At 36.2% G+C, this 18,301-nt stretch overlaps 1 protein-coding gene across 1 annotated transcript in view; it reads left to right on the top strand.

The window, feature by feature from the left end:
• The first annotated feature begins 717 nt into the window (after nucleotides 1–717).
• The window catches only part of PRDM2 (PR/SET domain 2), a 142,433-nt gene continuing 124,849 nt past the window's right edge, over nucleotides 718–18,301 (top strand). Inside the window, exon 1 of the mRNA XM_044667763.1 lies at nucleotides 718–780. Within this exon, the coding sequence (XP_044523698.1) occupies nucleotides 772–780 (9 nt within the window). The 5' untranslated portion in view covers nucleotides 718–771. The remainder of the gene's footprint in view (nucleotides 781–18,301) is intronic.

The following is an 18,301-nucleotide window of genomic DNA, read 5'->3' on the forward strand; positions in this document are numbered from 1 at the left end:
TTTCTAAACATCTAAACATTCTAAACATTGCTTTGAGATGTTAATGAAAAATATTGGCTAAATAGGCAACTTGGCTTGTGGTTGCCTGCTTCTTAGCCTGTTCTGCTGCCAAGACTATGGACAAGTCTTTCTTGACTTTTGGTGGCCTTAGTTTCCTCATCTGTAAAATGATCTCCCAGGTGTCTTCCAGCTCTGGAACCTATGGTCCTACGCATGTGAAAATGCTTTGTAATCTTTAAGACATCATAAAGCCATAAGGCACATCATTTCCTTGCTTTCCTACTCCAGGGACTTGAAGAACAAAAAATAATGTCAAGCGGTACTTTCTTTTAAATTCTTTATTATTAATTGAAAAAAAGAGGGCAATTTAAAATTTAAGTTTGCTTTTAGATATTAATGAAGCTGATTTCATTGTAATTAAGGATGATGCAACTCCCACATGAGAAGGTTGATGTTATCCTTTCTAATAAATCTACTTTTAACTTAGAATATGATATAGAAATAGGAAGGATTAGTGAGATCTTTTATTATTGTTGGTGATAGCAAAATTGATGGATGGGGAGACTTCATTTTAGATTGAAGTTGGTTTGCTGTACAGTTGCTTTATGAGTATCCCTTTGAGCAAATGTAGTGTTTTGTGTGTGGGTTTAAATCACTGTAAATTTTTAGGTAGGTACATATTACAATTGTCTGTTTTTCTTTTTAGGACTCATGTAATCAAAGGAGTTTCTTTGTTGTGTGTATCTTTACAGAACACAACAGGAATTCAAAATGAATCAGGTGAGTTTGACAATAAGAATTTATAAAAGTGCATTACCTAGATGTTAGTCCAGTTACTTTTTAACAGACATAGTAATACAACATTCATCCCCATAGAATGTAAGAATGTGTAGTTGTGTTTCTTAATATCTTTAATCAATCCATTGTCTTTCACAGTGTGCATTGTTTGTGAAGTTTAGTGTTGTTTTGTTGTTGTCTTTAGTTGACTGTGTTGACATTTAATTAGTGCTCTTAACCAAAAGAACCCTGATATCATTTTTAAAATACTGGCTCCAAGATGCTTTCTGAGAACCTGTTTCAGACCTTCCCTCTCCAGTGATGATTTTCTTATGCTATACAAGATATTGACTTCTATTTTAACACCTTCTTTTTGAGTGATACCTTAATTGCTTTAAACTGAGGGCTTGAAAACTATTGCAGGGTCAAAACAGATCTAGTGGCAGAATTTTGTGTTCTATGTCCAGAAGGACCAGCTCTTGCAAAAACAAACAAACAAACAAAAAACAAAATCAAGGGACAGATATTTAAACAAAGTCTGCTTTAATAAGGATATGGGATTACTTGAAGATTAAAGCCATCATGGCACAAACATCTCAGTAGTATGGAAGGTGTTATTATAGGAAGTGTCTTTTGGGCAAGAGGGAAAGCTTATAAAATACTGTAATTGTGTCTTAAAATGCCATTTTTTACAGAACAAAATTGAAAATATTTTGTTTTGAAGAATGAAGCATATCATTTTCACAAGTTACTTGAAATTACCATCCCTCACACAGGCATGTTTCCCCTGCTTCTTCCCCCCCACATCCCAAACTTCTGTCATTTTTGGATAACTTTTTATTATTCATAGTTTCATGCAATTCTGGTCATTATAATTTATTTTAATTAGTGAAGAAAATTTGATATAGTTAACTCTTATTTTTTTCTGAAAAATTTGGATATAGAATCTTCCCCCCCCCCCATGCCTTAAAAATAAAAATGCTTGTTTATTGTAATTCAAAATACCATACATTTAAAGAAAGGGTTCTGGCCAACACATGGAACAGGTGGTTTTCATTATTTTAAGCCTAGCAGAGTTAGTAACATACTTTGAAGGCGAATTATTTTTGGCAAATGGGAGGGTATGGAGATTGGGATGAATTCTGGAATATTTTCCCATTCAATTGTATATAAAAGTCACAGATTTTTATTTCTTTTCATCAGCCTTATTTTTAAATGTGTACACTAGATATTAGCCCAAGGGAACTGGTTATTCTCCTGGCCTGGTCACTCAGGTCAGTCTTTTACTGTATTCCAGCTAATTCCACATGCTTTAGAAAAGACAAGATCTTGGTGGTGCTTATGGTGTTAGTGTTGCATGGCTGTTCATACTTGATTTATTTCCAGATGTAGGTGCAGTTTCAGCATTAGGCTACTTGTAATATTAGGCCAAGAAAAATACCTTATTTCTAATAGGAAAACTTTTGTGGCACTTTCTATTTTCAGTTTGACATTCCAATTATATCAGACTTGCTCTCTACAGTTTTTACAATGTTCAAAAGTGCTTTTTGGACTTTTTATCCTCTACAACGTTTACAATTTCATGTTGCGTCTGATAAGTCTTAATCTCAGAACTGTAGAACAGCTTTTGATGTTTCATGATAACAGATGAAAAGTGTCATCTTACTTAATGGTTAGCACATTTCTGACTTGGGTATCATTGAAATGACCTAGTTATGATGAAATAAACACTTACTTGGATCATATAGAATGCTTTGCTTCTCATCACTAAGTTTAGCTACATTCCAGTTATTTGAAGAGCATTACTTGCATAATAATTGGTCTTGGCCCTCATACCAAGTCTGTTTGATTTGAGGGAACTTGTGTGTGTGTGTGTGTGTGTATTTGTTTGTGTGTGTATGTATATATGTGTGTATGCATACATATATGCTTCTTACTAATTTTCATACATTGAAAATGAAAGGTTAGTGCTTAAGAACTTCATAGATACCTCTATATGAAATAATTTGGGTATTTAAAAAAATGAGTTAAATTGGGACTGGCTCTGATTACAAGTAACAACTGAGTTATGACTTTGGGGTGGGGTTATTCCTATTTTATATTCTTTTCTTCAATACTTAATACACAGTTCAGATTCAGATATTGTGAGGACTTCAGATTCAGATATTGTGATTTCACAATATTGTTGGTTATGGCAAGTATAGTGCCTGATGAAATAGTATATTATTCCTTACAATTGTTCATTTTTAAGGAGCTGGGAAAGAAGGAAAGGAAGTATCATTTTGTTCTTATGATTCCCTCAAAGGAAACAGTAGAACCTAGAACATTATCTTTATTTGAATTAGTTTACTCTAGAGTTTCATAATTAGTTTGCTTAGACGCATCATCAGTGTTACCTAGCTCTTACTAGTTTTTTGTAGCTAAGCAAATTTTCTCTGTAGATTTAGCTCTGCCATTTTACCAGCAATACTTAACGCCTTATCCTCCTAAATGAAAATTTTCTTTTAAACCCTAATATCTTTTATATATATCCTTCTCTATTAATTTTTTTATTTGTTATAGGGCTAGGCAATGGGGGTTAAGTGACTTGCCCAGGGTCACACAGCTGGGACGTGTCTGAGGCCGGATTTGAACCTAGGACCTCCTGTGTCTAGGCCTGGCTCTCAATCCACTGAGCCATCCAGCTGCCCCCCTAAATGAAAATTTTGATCGACTTGGGTATGGATGAATCTTTAGATTATAACTAAGCTGTCTGCTTGTTAGATTGCTAAGATAATTTCTTCTTTTTCTGTCCCCTCTTCCCTCAGTATGGCCTTCTTTTACTTTCATCTAAATTAGATAACAGAAGATTGAACACCATTACTACCTTTTCTCCACCCCACCCCCAACACCCCTACACTTATAGAAATATTAGTTTAGAAATATATTAAATTTGAAAGGGAATCAGGAGAGGGGACAGAGACAAAGGAGCAAGTAGAGAAGGGTCTAAGAGGAAGTGCAGGATTGGTAAAGGGATAGTTAAAAACAAAACAAACGAATGTTGGAGAGAGGAATGTTAAGGGAAGACTAGAAGGAAAGAAAGAGGAAAAACCTGGAATCAGGGGAAGTTTAAGAAGAAGAGGAAGGTGTAACAGAGGGGAAACATAAGTGTCAGACAAACTCCCTTTTTTTTTTAACCACCTTCTTATTTGTAAAGGTAGGAACAAAGAGAAGAAAAATTACAAGGGGACATGATGGAGGGAAATGTACAATTGAAAAATTATAATTATGAATATGATGAGTTCACCTATGAAACAAAAGGGGATGACTGTATTAGAAAATAGAAATCTGACAGTATGTTTACAAGATACTGATACACAAAGATTTTTGTGTATATGCATATATTTATGTATATGTATACACATATATAAATGGTCTAGAGCAAAATCTATTATGATTTATCTGATCTTAAGAAAGCAGAGGTAGCAATCATGATTTCAAATAAGGCCATGGTAAATACAGATAAGGTAAAAAGAGATAAGGTGGGAAATTACATGATGCTTTAGGAACCACAGAACTAATCTCTCTCTCTCTCTCTCTCTCTCTCTCTCTCTCTCTCTCTCTCTCTCACACACACACACACTCTCACACTCTCTCACACACACACACGTGCACACACACACATGCACACACACAGTAATAACAGCATTTAAATACTTTTTATAAAGAAAAAGTTATGTAAATTGGAGAAGTATTTAATAGAACTATAATAGTGTGAAATTTTAATGTACCCTTCCCTACAAGAAAGAAATTAAGGACTTGAATAGAACTTTAGAAAAACTAGATATTATAGATCTCTGGTGATTAACAAAAATTGACCATCTTTTGGGGCATAATGTCCTCACCAAAAAACATTAAAAAAAAAAGAAGAAATACTTAATGTACCATATGCTGATCATTGTGCAGGGGAAGTTTGCCCTTCCCTCCCTTTTCTTGGGTTGAGCAGGTGATGTGAGTATGCTTCACCTGTGCCACCTGCATTTGCTACATGACTTTGAACTTGACCTGGAGGAGAAAGAGAGGATAAAAGGGACAAACAAGGAAGTATTGGGGCTCACTCTATCTCTGGTGTCCCGTGAAGGAAGCTGCTGTTGGAGGTTGTTGGACTGGTGATGTGGAAAGCTAGCCTAGCCCTCAATCTCTCACTTTCTATCTATTTCTCTTCTTTTACCTATCCACATAATTCTAATAAACTTTATTAAATTCTTAGAACAAAGAGATGTATTTTATTAATGCATCTTATAATGCAATAAAAATTATATTCATTAAGGACTTTTAAGGAAAGAATTAAAAAATATTGGAGACTACAGCTTTAGAATTGGGGGTCAAAAAACTAGTGGGTCAAAGAAACATTATATAAATAATAGAAAATTTCATCAATGAAAATAATAATAATGAGACAACATGCCAAAACTTAAGAGATGCAACCAGAGTAATTGAGTGGAAACTTCATTCTGATCAACATAGAGAGAACAAATTGGGCCTGCAATTTTAAAAATTTATGCAACATGCTTATATACTTTTCTCCTGCAAAGCAATTACAAGAAGTAGTAAATTCTATTTCTTCCCAACTGAAAGTCCTGTAGAAACTGAGTCTTGAAAGTAAGCTGGGGAGACTAAGAGATAGAGGTTAAAGAGGGCAGTGGAGGCAGCTGGGTGGTACAGTGGATAGCTCATGGCCTGGAACCACAAAAACATGAGTTAAAATTTGGTGCCAGATACCTCCCAGCATTATGACTATGGGCAAGTAATTTTACCTCTTTGCCTCAGTTTCCTCATCTGTAAAATGGGGGTAGTAAAAGCATCCATCTCCTAGGGTTGTTGTGAGGACCAAATGAGATAATATTTATAAAGTGCTTAGCACAGTACTTGGTATATAAGAGGCACTATATAAATACTTATTTTCTCCACTGTGTTCTAGGAATGGGGGGTAGTGCAAAGGCAAAGAATCTTAAAATAAGGATGTTGTGTATGAGGGTTAGCAGTGGCCAGTGAAGCTAGATCAGAGAGTTTATAGAGAGTAGTAAGGTACAATAGAGAAGACTGTAGAATTAGGAAGGTGCTGTACTGTGAAGGACATTAAATACCAATCTGAGTATTTTTTATTGGATCCTTAAGGAGAGAGGCAGCAACTGAGTAGGATAAGTGATATGGGTTAGACCCATGCCTTAAGAAAGTCAGGGAGGATGAATTGAAATGGGCAGAGATTTTAAATAGGAAAACCAATTAGAAGGTTATTGTATTTATCTAGTAGAGAGGTGATGAGTCCTGTCCAAGGGTGGTGGATGTATGAGTAGAACAAGAGGAATAGATATGAGACAATGTGAAGGCAGAAACAAAATATGACCACAGATTGTTCATTTAATTCAGTGATTCCCAAAGTGGGCGCTACCGCCCCCTGGTGGGTGCTGCAATGATACAAGTAAGTGGTGATGGCCACAGGTGCATTTGGGGGCGGTGATAGTATGTGGGGGGGGCACTAAGTAATATTTTTTCTGGAAAGGGGGCGGTAGGCCAAAAAAGTTTGGGAACCACTGATTTAAGTGAATGAGAGTGAGGAATTCAGGATAACTCATTTTTTAAGGCTGATTGACTTCTGGAAGAGGATGGTACCCTGGGCATTAATGGGGAAGTTTGGAGGAGAGGAGGCTTTTTGGGGGAAAGGAAATGAGTTCTGTTTTGGAATGTCAAGTGTGAGATGTCAGTGGAACATAAAGTTTGAGGTATGCAAAAGGTGATATGAATTGGAGCTCAGTAAAGAGAGTAGAGCTGGATTTTTATGTGGGAATCTTTTGTATAGAGATTGTAGTTGAACACGAGTTGATATGATCACTCAATGAACTATTATAGAGAAAGAAGAGGACAAGAAATGCCTTGTCAGTGACAGTGTCTTCCATAAAGATTCAGTAAAGGAGATTTTAAAGGGAGTGGGTAAGACAGAAGAACCAAGAGAGAACATTCTGATGAAAATCTGGAGAGATGAGAGTATAAAGGAATATATGATGATCACTAAAGTCAAAGAGTGAGGAATAATGGAGAAGAATAAGGACTGACAAAGTTCTATTAATTTGCAATGAATTGGTGACTTTGGATAGAGCTGTTTCAGTTGAATGATGAAGTCAAAAGCCAGATTGCAGAATTCATAATCAAACAGGAGGAAAGGAAATACAGGTGCCTGGTAGTAGATGTTTTTTTCAAGAAGTTAAGCCTAGACATTTTGGAATACTGTATTCTAAGGTCTCTTACTTATAACCTCAGCTTTCAGATCTCCTGTGAATCCTATTGGCAGTTTCTTGGTATTTGAACTTTTTTTCTTTCTGGGCACTTAGAGTATTTTTTAAATTGATTTGGAAGCTCTAGGTTTTGGTTGACATTTGCCTTTCTTTCAGGAGGTTTTCACTTTTTTTAGAACTCTGGTTCTAATAGTTTCATTTACCTGTTAGAGAAGTAACGAATTTAAAATGCAGAGATATATATAATTTTCCAGGCATGGGTAGTATGGGAATTTGTTTTGTTGGACTATTTATGAAGAGGGGTATATTTTTCATTCTTTTGGAATTTGTTTTTTTGCTCATTGAGGTTGAGTATTGGGAGGTACAAATTATAAATTAATGTAAAAATTTTCTCAGTAATTTACATTTATGATTAGGATACAAACTCCTTTTTGCATTTACATATGTAGCTCTTAGCACAGTACATAGAAAATAATAAATGTTTGCTGACGATGATTTCTTGAAATGTAGTATCCAAGCCTTTATTTTTTTGGATCATGGTTTTCAGGGCCAGATAATTCTAAAATTAGCTCTCCTTGATCTGATTTCCTTATTAATGTTTTAAATAATTTTTATTAACATCCTTTTTTTTTACATTACCTAAATTTTTCTCTGTATCCTCCTCTTTCCTTTCCTTTTCTTACTTCCTGAGCTCATCTCATACAACAAAAAACTTTTTAAAAGAAAAAAAATAAAAGGCAGAAATAGAGAAAAACCCACCAAAACCAATCAGTACATTCAAAAAAATCTGGCAATACATACAATGCTCCATGTCCATAGAAATCCTCAGCTCTGTAAAAGAATTTTTTTGCATGTGTTTGTTTATATTTCTTTTTTGAAATAATTCTTGTGTTTTGAAACATTTATCATTAATTATTTTGTGGTTCTTTATATTGTTACATTCATTTTGTGTATTGGTTTCTTGGCTAAACTTACATCCCTTTTTTTATCAGTTCATATAAGTCTTTGCACACTTTTCTATTCATATTATTTGTCATTTTTTCAGCATAGTAATATTCCATTACATTTTTAAGCCATCTTGCAGTTGATAGACTTTGCTACTATAAAAGTGCTGCTACAGGTATTTTGATATATTTAAGGTCTTTCAGGGCAGTTTGATATTCCAGTTTTCAGGCTTCAGTTTTGTTTTAATGTTTTGGTTTTTTTCCTCATGGAGTCATTGGTTCCTTTCTAGTCTATTCAGGGATTCTATTCCTTGGGTAAAGTTTGCCGCTTTTTGTTCTAACTATTCTCCTATCAGTTTTTTTCTCCAGACCTTTTATTTCATTAAAAAAACAAATCTTTTGCTTCCTTTGTTACTGGTTTTCAGATAATTCTTGAGGAAAAATCCATTTTTTCCCTTTGTGTTGTGCTTTGTTTTTGTCATGGAATTAATTTTTTTCTCTAGGTTGGATTTCTGGTTATCCCTAGATATAGAATCTAAAAAATATGATTGATGCCTTCCTTTTACTCAAATTTCTATTCTTAGTTCCTGATTTAGGACTTTGTTCCAGTGCTAGATTCTACTCTCTGCTGCACTTTTGAGTGGAATGACCCCCAAAGGATTCCTCATTGATCTTGACAGGGTTCTTACTATTGTAACCTGTAACTCCCCAAGGGTTGGTAGCTTTACTAAGAGGCTTGTTCCATTTCAAACTGGATTTCTCATGGACATCTGAAATTCAGCATGCCCCAAATTAATTTATTATTTTCCTCTTACAAATCTTAATTTCTCTTACTGTACCACCATTCTCCGAGGCACTTATACTTACAACCAAAGTGTGATTTTCAACTCCTCACTCACTCTCAGCTCCCATATCCATTCTGTTGCCAAGTTTTGTTGATATTACCTTGAATGGCATCTCTCTCTCTCCTGCCACTGCCCCCACTCTGGCCTAGGCCTTTGTTACATTGTGCCTAGACTTTTGCAACAGCTTGCTGCTGCTTGCTCTCCCTTCTTCTTTTCTCCATGCTCCATACTTACCTCCCTCTCGTACTCAAATTGATTTTCATAAAGTGTAGCTCTATCTCCCATCCCAACTAAGCTGTAGTTTCTTCCTTTCTACAGACTTTAATATCCAATATAAAATCCTCTGTTTGACTTTTAAACCTTTAAAATTCTAACCTGCTTTCTTGCACTTTCTTTTTAACATTTACTCAGCAATTCACTCTCCTTTTTTGTGAGACAGGGCATTCCTTCTGAGTCTTGTCGTTTTCCCTGACTGATCTTCATGTTTAGAATTCTCTCCTCCTTCTCTGCCTCTTATCATTCTTTAAATCTCAGTGAATACTCCACCTTCTGCCAGAGGCTTTTCCCTGTTCTTCATCTTCATGCTTCTGTCTGAGATTACCCCAAATTTATCCTATCTCTTGTCTTTTTAGTATATAGTCCCAGATGGCCTCTCTAGGTTTAGTTCTAGTCAAATAAGATATTTGTAAAAACCTTAGAACATAGTTAGCATTTAATAAATGCTTGTTCCTTTTCTTTCTAATCAAATGGTAATTTAAAGAAGTAGGTGATGTCCTAAGGAAATAAAGGCATATGTAAAACTGGTGAAAAGTGTAAATGCTCAGCTAATCATTGGACAGGCTAGTTCTCAGAAATGTACATTTAAACTGAAATCTCACTGCAACCTAATCTCCACTTCAAATTCATTAATAAAATCACATAAAATTTGCCTTTGGAGCTGCCAGTTTTTTCATCCTGGATCTACAACATTGTTCAATAACTAATTGATTATCTCTGAAAGAGGTGTATAATAAGCATCTGGCACTGATTCTGTAATTAAAAGGGAAGATTGTCTTTTGCATTTACATACATTTACATAAGCAGGCTTATGAATATGAACTCAATTTTAAGAATCTGGCTTAGAAAGTGGGTGGTCAGTGATAGTCCCTTGGAATAAGATAGGTTATGGAAAGAACTCTATAGTTTATTATTATTTTTTTAGGGTGTCATGATAGATAACAGTTCTCATTAGATTCAGTTAAGCTTGCTTTTGGGGCATGATAAGGGTAATTATGGATGGCAAATCTTTCTACTAAAAAACATTTTGTTCAGTGGATAACTGGGCCATTTTGTAATTCTTTTTATATTACTTTTTGATTAGACAGCTGCAATTCTAAAAACCATTTTTAATACTTCAGATGACAGTGAATGCTACTTTCATTGATGAGTATCATAATTCTTCATACAAATCTTAAGTTGATAGGGCCAAAGCCAGCCCATCATCCAGTGACCCAACTTTTTGTTGGTAAACCTGTCTAAACAATTAGGCAATGACAGATGTATGAAGTCCATCATCATTATCACTATACATTTTTATGTGTCTCCAGAGATTATATGACCATTTTTGAGCACTGGGGGGAGATATAAAGTTTAGATAAGGCAGATAGAAACATTATGTTCTTATGGGATTGTTATAGTCAAATAGCATAATGAGTTCCCAGCTGTAATGCTACTTGTTAAGGGCCTTAAGAGTTATGGAGAACCTCATACTTTTCTAGGTAAGGAATAGGGAGCCATTGACTTAAGAGTGGAAGAATGACATCAGATGTACATGGGAAAACAAATTTGTTAATGATGGTGGATGGATGGAGGTCAGGGATTGTGGGGTTGAGAGGGAAGGTGTGGAGAGTGGAAGTGAGAATACTGGAACCACCAGACATTATGCTTCAAGTTTTGAAGAAACAAGCATCATCTTCACACCACAAAGTAGTAGTAGTAGTCTGATTCTTTTTGGACACCAATTGTGTCAGCTATGCTAATAGGCTTCTTCAGAAATTGTATTGAGACATAGGCTGTTAAACTCTTCCAGAGCCTTGCCTTATAGAGGTCTCAAATTGATTCCTCAGGAACATCATGCCTCAGCCAATATCCTGTGCCCCCTTTCAACTTCTTTTTGTGTATTATCTTTTCCCATTATATTGTAAGCTTCTTGAGGCCAAGGACTGTATCTCTTGTTTGTTTCCCTAGCACTGATAGAAGACCCATCATGAATGTTTTTATTGACTAACTGATATACAAAGATAGTGTGTCATGTATTTGGCACAAGTACCTTCTGAATCCCAAAACTATGGAATTTTGGTATATGTATAGGCATTGATTTCCCCACAACTAGGGATTGCCTAGATTCTGTGTTAGTGAAGTCAGAGGGGGCTGCTCCATTCCCTCTTTCCACTGGGCCTGAGGACAATTTTCCCATGCCCCAACTCTCTGCCCAGTCTTATGGGGAAAACCAGGGGAATTAACTTAAATATTAAATGTGGATCCAGAGGGGTGTGTAGAAGACAGGAATGACAAAAGATAGGGACTTAACAAGTTAGGGAGACTGGGTTTAACTGCTAAGGAAAATGTCTATTAACAGAAGTGGCAGTTAGGCCAATGCCAGCACTTCCTGTCTCTGCCCTCTTGGGTAATACAGAGGCGGGGGAGGGAGGGGCTTAGGCAGCTTGAAGGTGCAGTTTGGGCATGCAGTTTATAAAAAATTTGCCAATGCTGGCCTAAATAGACTCATGATCTGAGCTCCAGGTTGAGGCAGTTTGAGAATGACTATAGTTTTGAGGATTTAAAAAAATAATATACAGAACAATTATGGCAAAGAATTACAATAGTATTTTTACATATTTCACTTAATTCTCACTTTTCTGTGAAGTAGTTGCTATTAATTATTATCCCTGTATTTTGGATTAGGAAAGTGAGACAAAGAGAGGTCAAATGATTTACCCAGTTAGTAAGTGTGTGGAAGAATTCATATTCATTTTTCATGATTCCCAGTTCAGTGGTCTATATACCTCACCAGCCTTCCTTTCATACACAGCTGGTTTACTGCAATGAGGAATTATTTAATTATGCTGCATTGGCTAATGTCATGGCAGGACCAGTCACAGAAGGGAAATCAAATACTATGTTATAAGGAAGAGAGATAGTATGGCCCAGTTGGCATGTATGCCTCTTTATTGCTGCCAGCTCCTCCAGCCTGGAAAAGACTGTTCATGAAATTAGGATTTGGTGGAGGAAATATAAACCATGGATTATAATATAAAAAAAATTTCATAGTTAAAGAGATTACGTATTTTTGTGTAAGTGTATCAGAACATTTGTAAAGGTAAAATTGGGGTATATTTTCCAAGTAATCCATGTGACTTTTATTTTGTTTTAAAACTTATTTTCTTTTTAATTGAGAAGTATCAAGGGGATAGAGAGCCTATTTTGTGATAGTAAGAAAGACATGGATTACATCCTGATATTGACTGTGTGACCTGGAGTAAGTTCCTTAACAATTCAGTGCTTTAAGTTGCATTTCAGATGCTGATTTACATTGTTTGAGGGAGTTTCTTCACTGGATGTTCTTTATAAAGATAAGACCACAGGTCTAGATTAAAAAAAAAATTATTTTATTTCATCGTCCATTTGTTTTCTGCCCATACACTGATGGAGAAACTCTATGAACTGGTCATTTTAGATTAGACAATAAGCACCCTGAATCCACTTAGTTTTTCCTGTGTGGATTGTTAGGTTAAACTTTTGGAGTAATTGCAGATTCCATCAAGGAGGGGCTATAGGATTTCAAGGCTTGAAGCAGTCAAGACAGTGTCATGCATTAATGGGAGCATCTGGTGGCACATATATACCTAGGCTCCTCTGCCTGGGATTCTGGGCTGCATGTCCTCTTTGATGTGGGTAGTTTGTACTTCCATATTAACAGTCAGAGGGTGATTGAGCAGAATTATTTGTTGTGTCTTTTGGGAAATCTTGTACAATTTGACTTTTGTGTGGGAGCTGCATTTTTGGAGGAGAGCCTGCAAAGAAGCCATTTTTATCTACTCAGTCATTTTTATATGACCAGTAAAGAGAATGCACAAAGAGTTGGGGTCATAATGAAACAGGAAGAATGGGTTATGTTCCTTTAGGGAAATTGCAGTTCTTTTAGTGACCCATTCTCCCCAGCTGCTTCCTGAAATAGAGGTCCATTTTTAATGCCACTATTTTTCTGATGATTTATAGCTGCAAATCATAGAATACTAGTTTTAAAATAATTGAGGTTGAGGAACACCCCTGGGATGAAAGGAGAGATGCATGGTAGATAGGAGCAGGTTACAATACATTGCAAATAAATAATAGTGTAAAGGATATTCATCACAAGAAACATGATCCTAAAAGATAAGTTTGTCACGTGGTGAGAGTAAGAAATTGGGTAGCTCATATGCTTTATTTATATCCTTTATATCCAGAGAAGATTCTCAGGTGGAATTCCTTCCCCTTTGTGAATTCATGGGCAGAAATGGATATGAGTTGCACATGATAAATAGGTATAGATGGGTTGTAATTTGCAACGTTTCAGGGAAACTTTCATTAATGAGATCATTGTTGTGTCTGACTCTTCATGACCCCACTTGGGTTTTTTTTTTTAAATTATTTATTTTTAAGTATTTTTCCTTGATTATATGATTCATGTTCTCTCCCTCCCCTTTTCCCTCCCCACTCCCGGAGGTGACCAGCAATTCCACTGGTTTATACATGTATTATCACTTAATACCTATTTCTGTATTATTCATTTTTGTAATAGAGTCATCTTTTAAAACCAAAACCCCAAATCCTATATCCATATAAACAACTGATAAATCATATGTTTTTCTTCTGCATTTGTACTTCCGCAGTTCTTTCTCTTGATGTCGGTAGCATTCTTTTTCATAAGACCCTTGGGATTGTCCTGAATCGTTGCATCACTTTTAGTAGCAAAGTCTAACACATTTGTTATCAAAAAGTAAATAAGGTAATCTGAGTGGGTCAAATGCACGCAATTTGGGTCTGAGGAAGTATAAAGGAGTTATTAGAAGATTATAAGGAGATTGGAGGAGGAATGAAGGTATGGGAAGGTATGTGGGAGATAAAGGAAATGGGGCATGTAGGAGAGGCAGCTCAAATAGGTTTATTCTCAGAGGCTTGAGACAGAGAATACAGGGAGGAAACTAGGGCCAGTAAGAAATGTTTAGGTTTTGGCTGGAGGATTTCTCTTGTTAGTTTCTCCACTCTCTTGAAGGAGGAGTTGAGAGGGCCCCTCCCTGCCAGTCAAACTGATGGCTGGAGGAAGTCTTGAGTTAGGTACTACCTGCCAAGATGGATGCCCCCAGTTCTTTCAAGAAATGAAAGAAAAATGATTCCTTCCCCTTGAGCCCTTGTCTTAATTTTCAACACAATGATTCACCAAAGGGTTTGAATAGGTAACAAGAGGATTATATTAATACCGGGGTCAGTCAGAAGGGGGGAGGGGTTCAGGGTGTTCTAATTGCTGCTAGGGAGAGGGGTGAGGGTGGGGGATGGTTTGCGGAGAGGTTTAGACAGAGAGAATCCGGCTCTCTCAGTCAGGAAGATTTGACTGGCTTTTAATTAAAGTCTCTATCAAATCATTAAAACTAGGGGTAACTTATTTGAGGATACTCTTAATTATCTAAAGAAACTAAAACCCATAATGTTCAATCACCAAGCCCTCCCTTCCACCCAGGACCCACAGGAAATTCAGAGGAAGGGGAGGGATGGAGATGGGAGATCAGGGAGAGGTCCAGAGAAATGAGATAAGTCCAAATTTCCCCAAAACAAAATAAGGACAGGCCAAGGCTGAAGCCAAGCCAAGCCGAAAGGCCAAAGCAAAAGCCTCCAGCCACAGTGAAAGCCAGAAGGCAAAAGCCTTGTCAGTTGGAACTTCACCTCTAATTATAGCTTTAAGTTCTAACTGACTTTCTGAAGATTCTAAGATGTTTAACTGACTTTTTGTGACTGTTAGAAATTACAGAAGCAAAAGGTTTCTGTTAGCCACCTTGCATTACACCTTTGATCGTCCCATAATGTTTCAGTTACTTTGTATAATGTTATGTTGGTTCTGCTAATTTCATTCTGTATCAATTCATGGAAGTCTTCCCAGTTTTTATAGAAATCAAGCAGTTCATCATTTCTTATAGCACAGTAGTATTCCATCACCATCATATACCATAATTTATTCAGCCATTCCCTAATTAAGTGACACTTGGGGTTTTCTTAACAAAGATCCTGGAGTGGTTAGCTCTTTCCTTTTCTAGCTCACTTTATAGATGATGAAACTGAGGCAAACAGATGAAGAGGCTTACCTAGGGTTACATAGCTAGAGTCAGAGGCCAGATTTGAATTCTGGAAGAGGAGTCTTCCTGACTCCAGGCCTTGTACTCTTATCAGTTGCAACCATCTAGTTAAATCGGCCTTCTTGTTACTTACCAAGTTCACTCCTATTCTTGTGCTTTTGCCTTGGCTGATGCCTAAAAGGCTTTCTCTTCTCTCTTCTACCTTACTGAATCCTTTACTTCCTTTTAAGACTGATTAGACATCTTACACATGAAGCATTGTCTAATACTTCCAACTACTCTGTCTATTATGCTTTGTATTTCTCTTGTATATACTTGCATATATACATATTTTTCCCCCTAATAGAATGTAGACTGTGTAGGGCAGGGATCATTCCATCTTTGTCTTTTTGTCTAGCACCTAACACAAGACCTGGCAAATTTGCTTCCTCATCACAGCGTACATTAATTTAGCACTTGAATGTTTGCAAGACACTTTGCATGTTACCCTATTGATCATCACAATAGGTAGGTACTATTATTATCACCCTATTTTATAGATGACTAGACTGAGGCTGAAAGAGATTAAGTGACTTGACCAGTGTCATGCTCATAATAAGAGTCTGAGGCAGTCTTTCTGACCCAGCAAATGCTCTATTACATTGTCCAACATGTGGTGGGTATTTTATAAATATATATTAATTGGCTGATCTAAAGCATCTTGTTTTTCCAGTTTTTAATTTTTTTTTTCCTCTTGAAATTGTAAGGATTAAAATTTAGGTATTATAGGTATATATTAAAATATGTGGCCGCCAGGAATCAACAATTAGGTTGATTCCGTAATTAAATCAGACCCAAGTCAGCATCGGGTTGAAGAGTTTATTTACAATCAGGTAGGTAAAAGTAGGAATAAAGAGGAAAGTAGAGGATAGTCCAGCCTGGACTGAGAGAGAAGAAGGTTATAAAGCTTAATAATGAAGCTGTAAGCCACAGGGCCCAACAGCCAGATAGGCAGAGTTTAGAATTGGCCCAGCTAGGCCAAGGAAGTCAGCCTAACTTACCCACGTGACAATATAGAGCCTAATCTGTCTGTGGTCTCAGGAGATGCTTCTTCTTCCAGTTCCAGAGGGCAACTGCCCCCACAGGAAGTTCACTAACTTACTTAAAGAGATAGTGTCTTTCATCACTTCCTGTGGTCCACCTCTAATTCAAATGGACAAATGGCAGTTTCTACATTGCTTATTCTTGATTTGTTACTTATTGTCACATGTGGGTAACTCATCTCCCCTCCCCACTAAGGGAGGTGGGAGTGACATCATTAGCACGCCTGGGTTGAGTAGATTTTTGACTATTAATGGGCTGGAGCTAATTCTATTTACACAAAATCCTAATGTAAGGGGGCAGCTGGGTAGCTCAGTGGAGTGAGAGTCAGGCCTAGAGACAGGAGGTCCTAGGTTCAAACCCAGCCTCAGCCACTTCCCAGCTGTGTGACCCTGGGCAAGTCACTTGACCCCCATTGCCCACCCTTACCAATCTTCCACCTATGAGACAATACACCAAAGTACAAGGGTTTAAAAAAAAAAAAAAAAAAAACAAACAAACAAACAAAAATCCTAATGTAAATGACATTGATTTTAATGCTGAGATACATTTTTGGCAAAGGTAAGGGGAAAAGAATGAATATTTCTATAATGCCGACTATGTGTCAAGCACTGTGTTAAGTGCTTTACAAAAATCACATTTGCTTCTCATAATTTTACATAATTTTATACTTGAGGAAATTTAGGGAAACAGGTTAAGTGATTAGCTTGGGGTAAATGTCTAAAGTGAAGTTTAAACGTAGGTCTTCCTAATTCCAGATCTCTAGTGCTCTATCTCTTGTGACACCTTGTTGCCTCTGGTGCAGCTTTCATGGTTTGAAATTGCAATATGACTTTTGGGACTCATCATATAATCCTTATTATTATTATTATTTTTTTGGTACTAGTTTTCAAAACAAAGTCTTCATTCTTCATAGTTTAAATACTAGATAATACAATCCTCCAAGTCTTTCCCCCCCACACTCTCTTTCCTATAACAGAAATATCAATTTATCATTTAATAAAGCTAGAGGCTTTAAAAAAGAACTGTCTCTCTTCTATTATATAGGACTTGCTAGGACTTCCTTGGGTCTAGCTTTTGAACTTCTAGGGTCCTTTCTACTATGATTTAGGCACTGGAACAGGGCTTTTGTATGAATTAGCAGTGGTTGGGATAGCTAGCATTTCTATACTATTTTAAGATTTGCAGTGCACTAACCTGAATACCACAAACTAAATTAAACCATTTGGAACTCTGCCCCTGAAGTTTCTTAGTGCATACTACCATTTGATCTAGCTAAAGGAAAACAGAAGTCGTCATATGGATAAATATGTTACCCCATTGGATCTCATAACAACCCTGATGAAAGGCTTGTACTGTTAGGATCCTCATTTTACAGATAAGGAAACTGAGGGAAACACAGGGTTAGGTTACTTGCCTGAGGTTATACAGCTGAAGATATATGAGTTAGAGCCAGGATTTGCAGTCTTCTGACTTCAAGTCTAGTTTTCTATCCATTGTACAACCTCTCTACATCTATATATACAATTTTATATATATATGCATAATATAATCTACATCTCGTGATTATATTTAGACTCTCCTAAAGGAAGAAAAGCATTTTTTATAAGTTTCATGAGATTATGTCTTGATATTTTGGTGGGTTGGGGTGGGTTTGGATTTTGACTTTTCTGAGTTGAAAAAGCTTATTTCTCAGAATGGTGAATATTAAATATTTAAAATAGATTGTACTGGAAATATTTTAGAACCAATCACTGTTAGAAGAATAATGTAGAACATTGAGAAAGCAGCATATTCATTTAAACAATTAAATTTTACAAGCATTTATTTAGGGCTCCTATGTACCTTTTTGCATGGTAGATGATAAAATAACTAGAAGTCTCAGTATCTGTACTTGAGTTTTCAGTTGAGTTAAAGATATGGATATACATAAAGAAAGCAACTGGAGAATGATTTTAAAGCAGTTTTTACATTCATATATTTTTTATTACTTTGAACTTGACAAACAAAAATATAAA

Source organism: Gracilinanus agilis, chromosome 3 (assembly GCF_016433145.1).
Source record: "Gracilinanus agilis isolate LMUSP501 chromosome 3, AgileGrace, whole genome shotgun sequence".
In the NCBI taxonomy this organism is placed as follows: Eukaryota; Metazoa; Chordata; class Mammalia; order Didelphimorphia; family Didelphidae; genus Gracilinanus; species Gracilinanus agilis.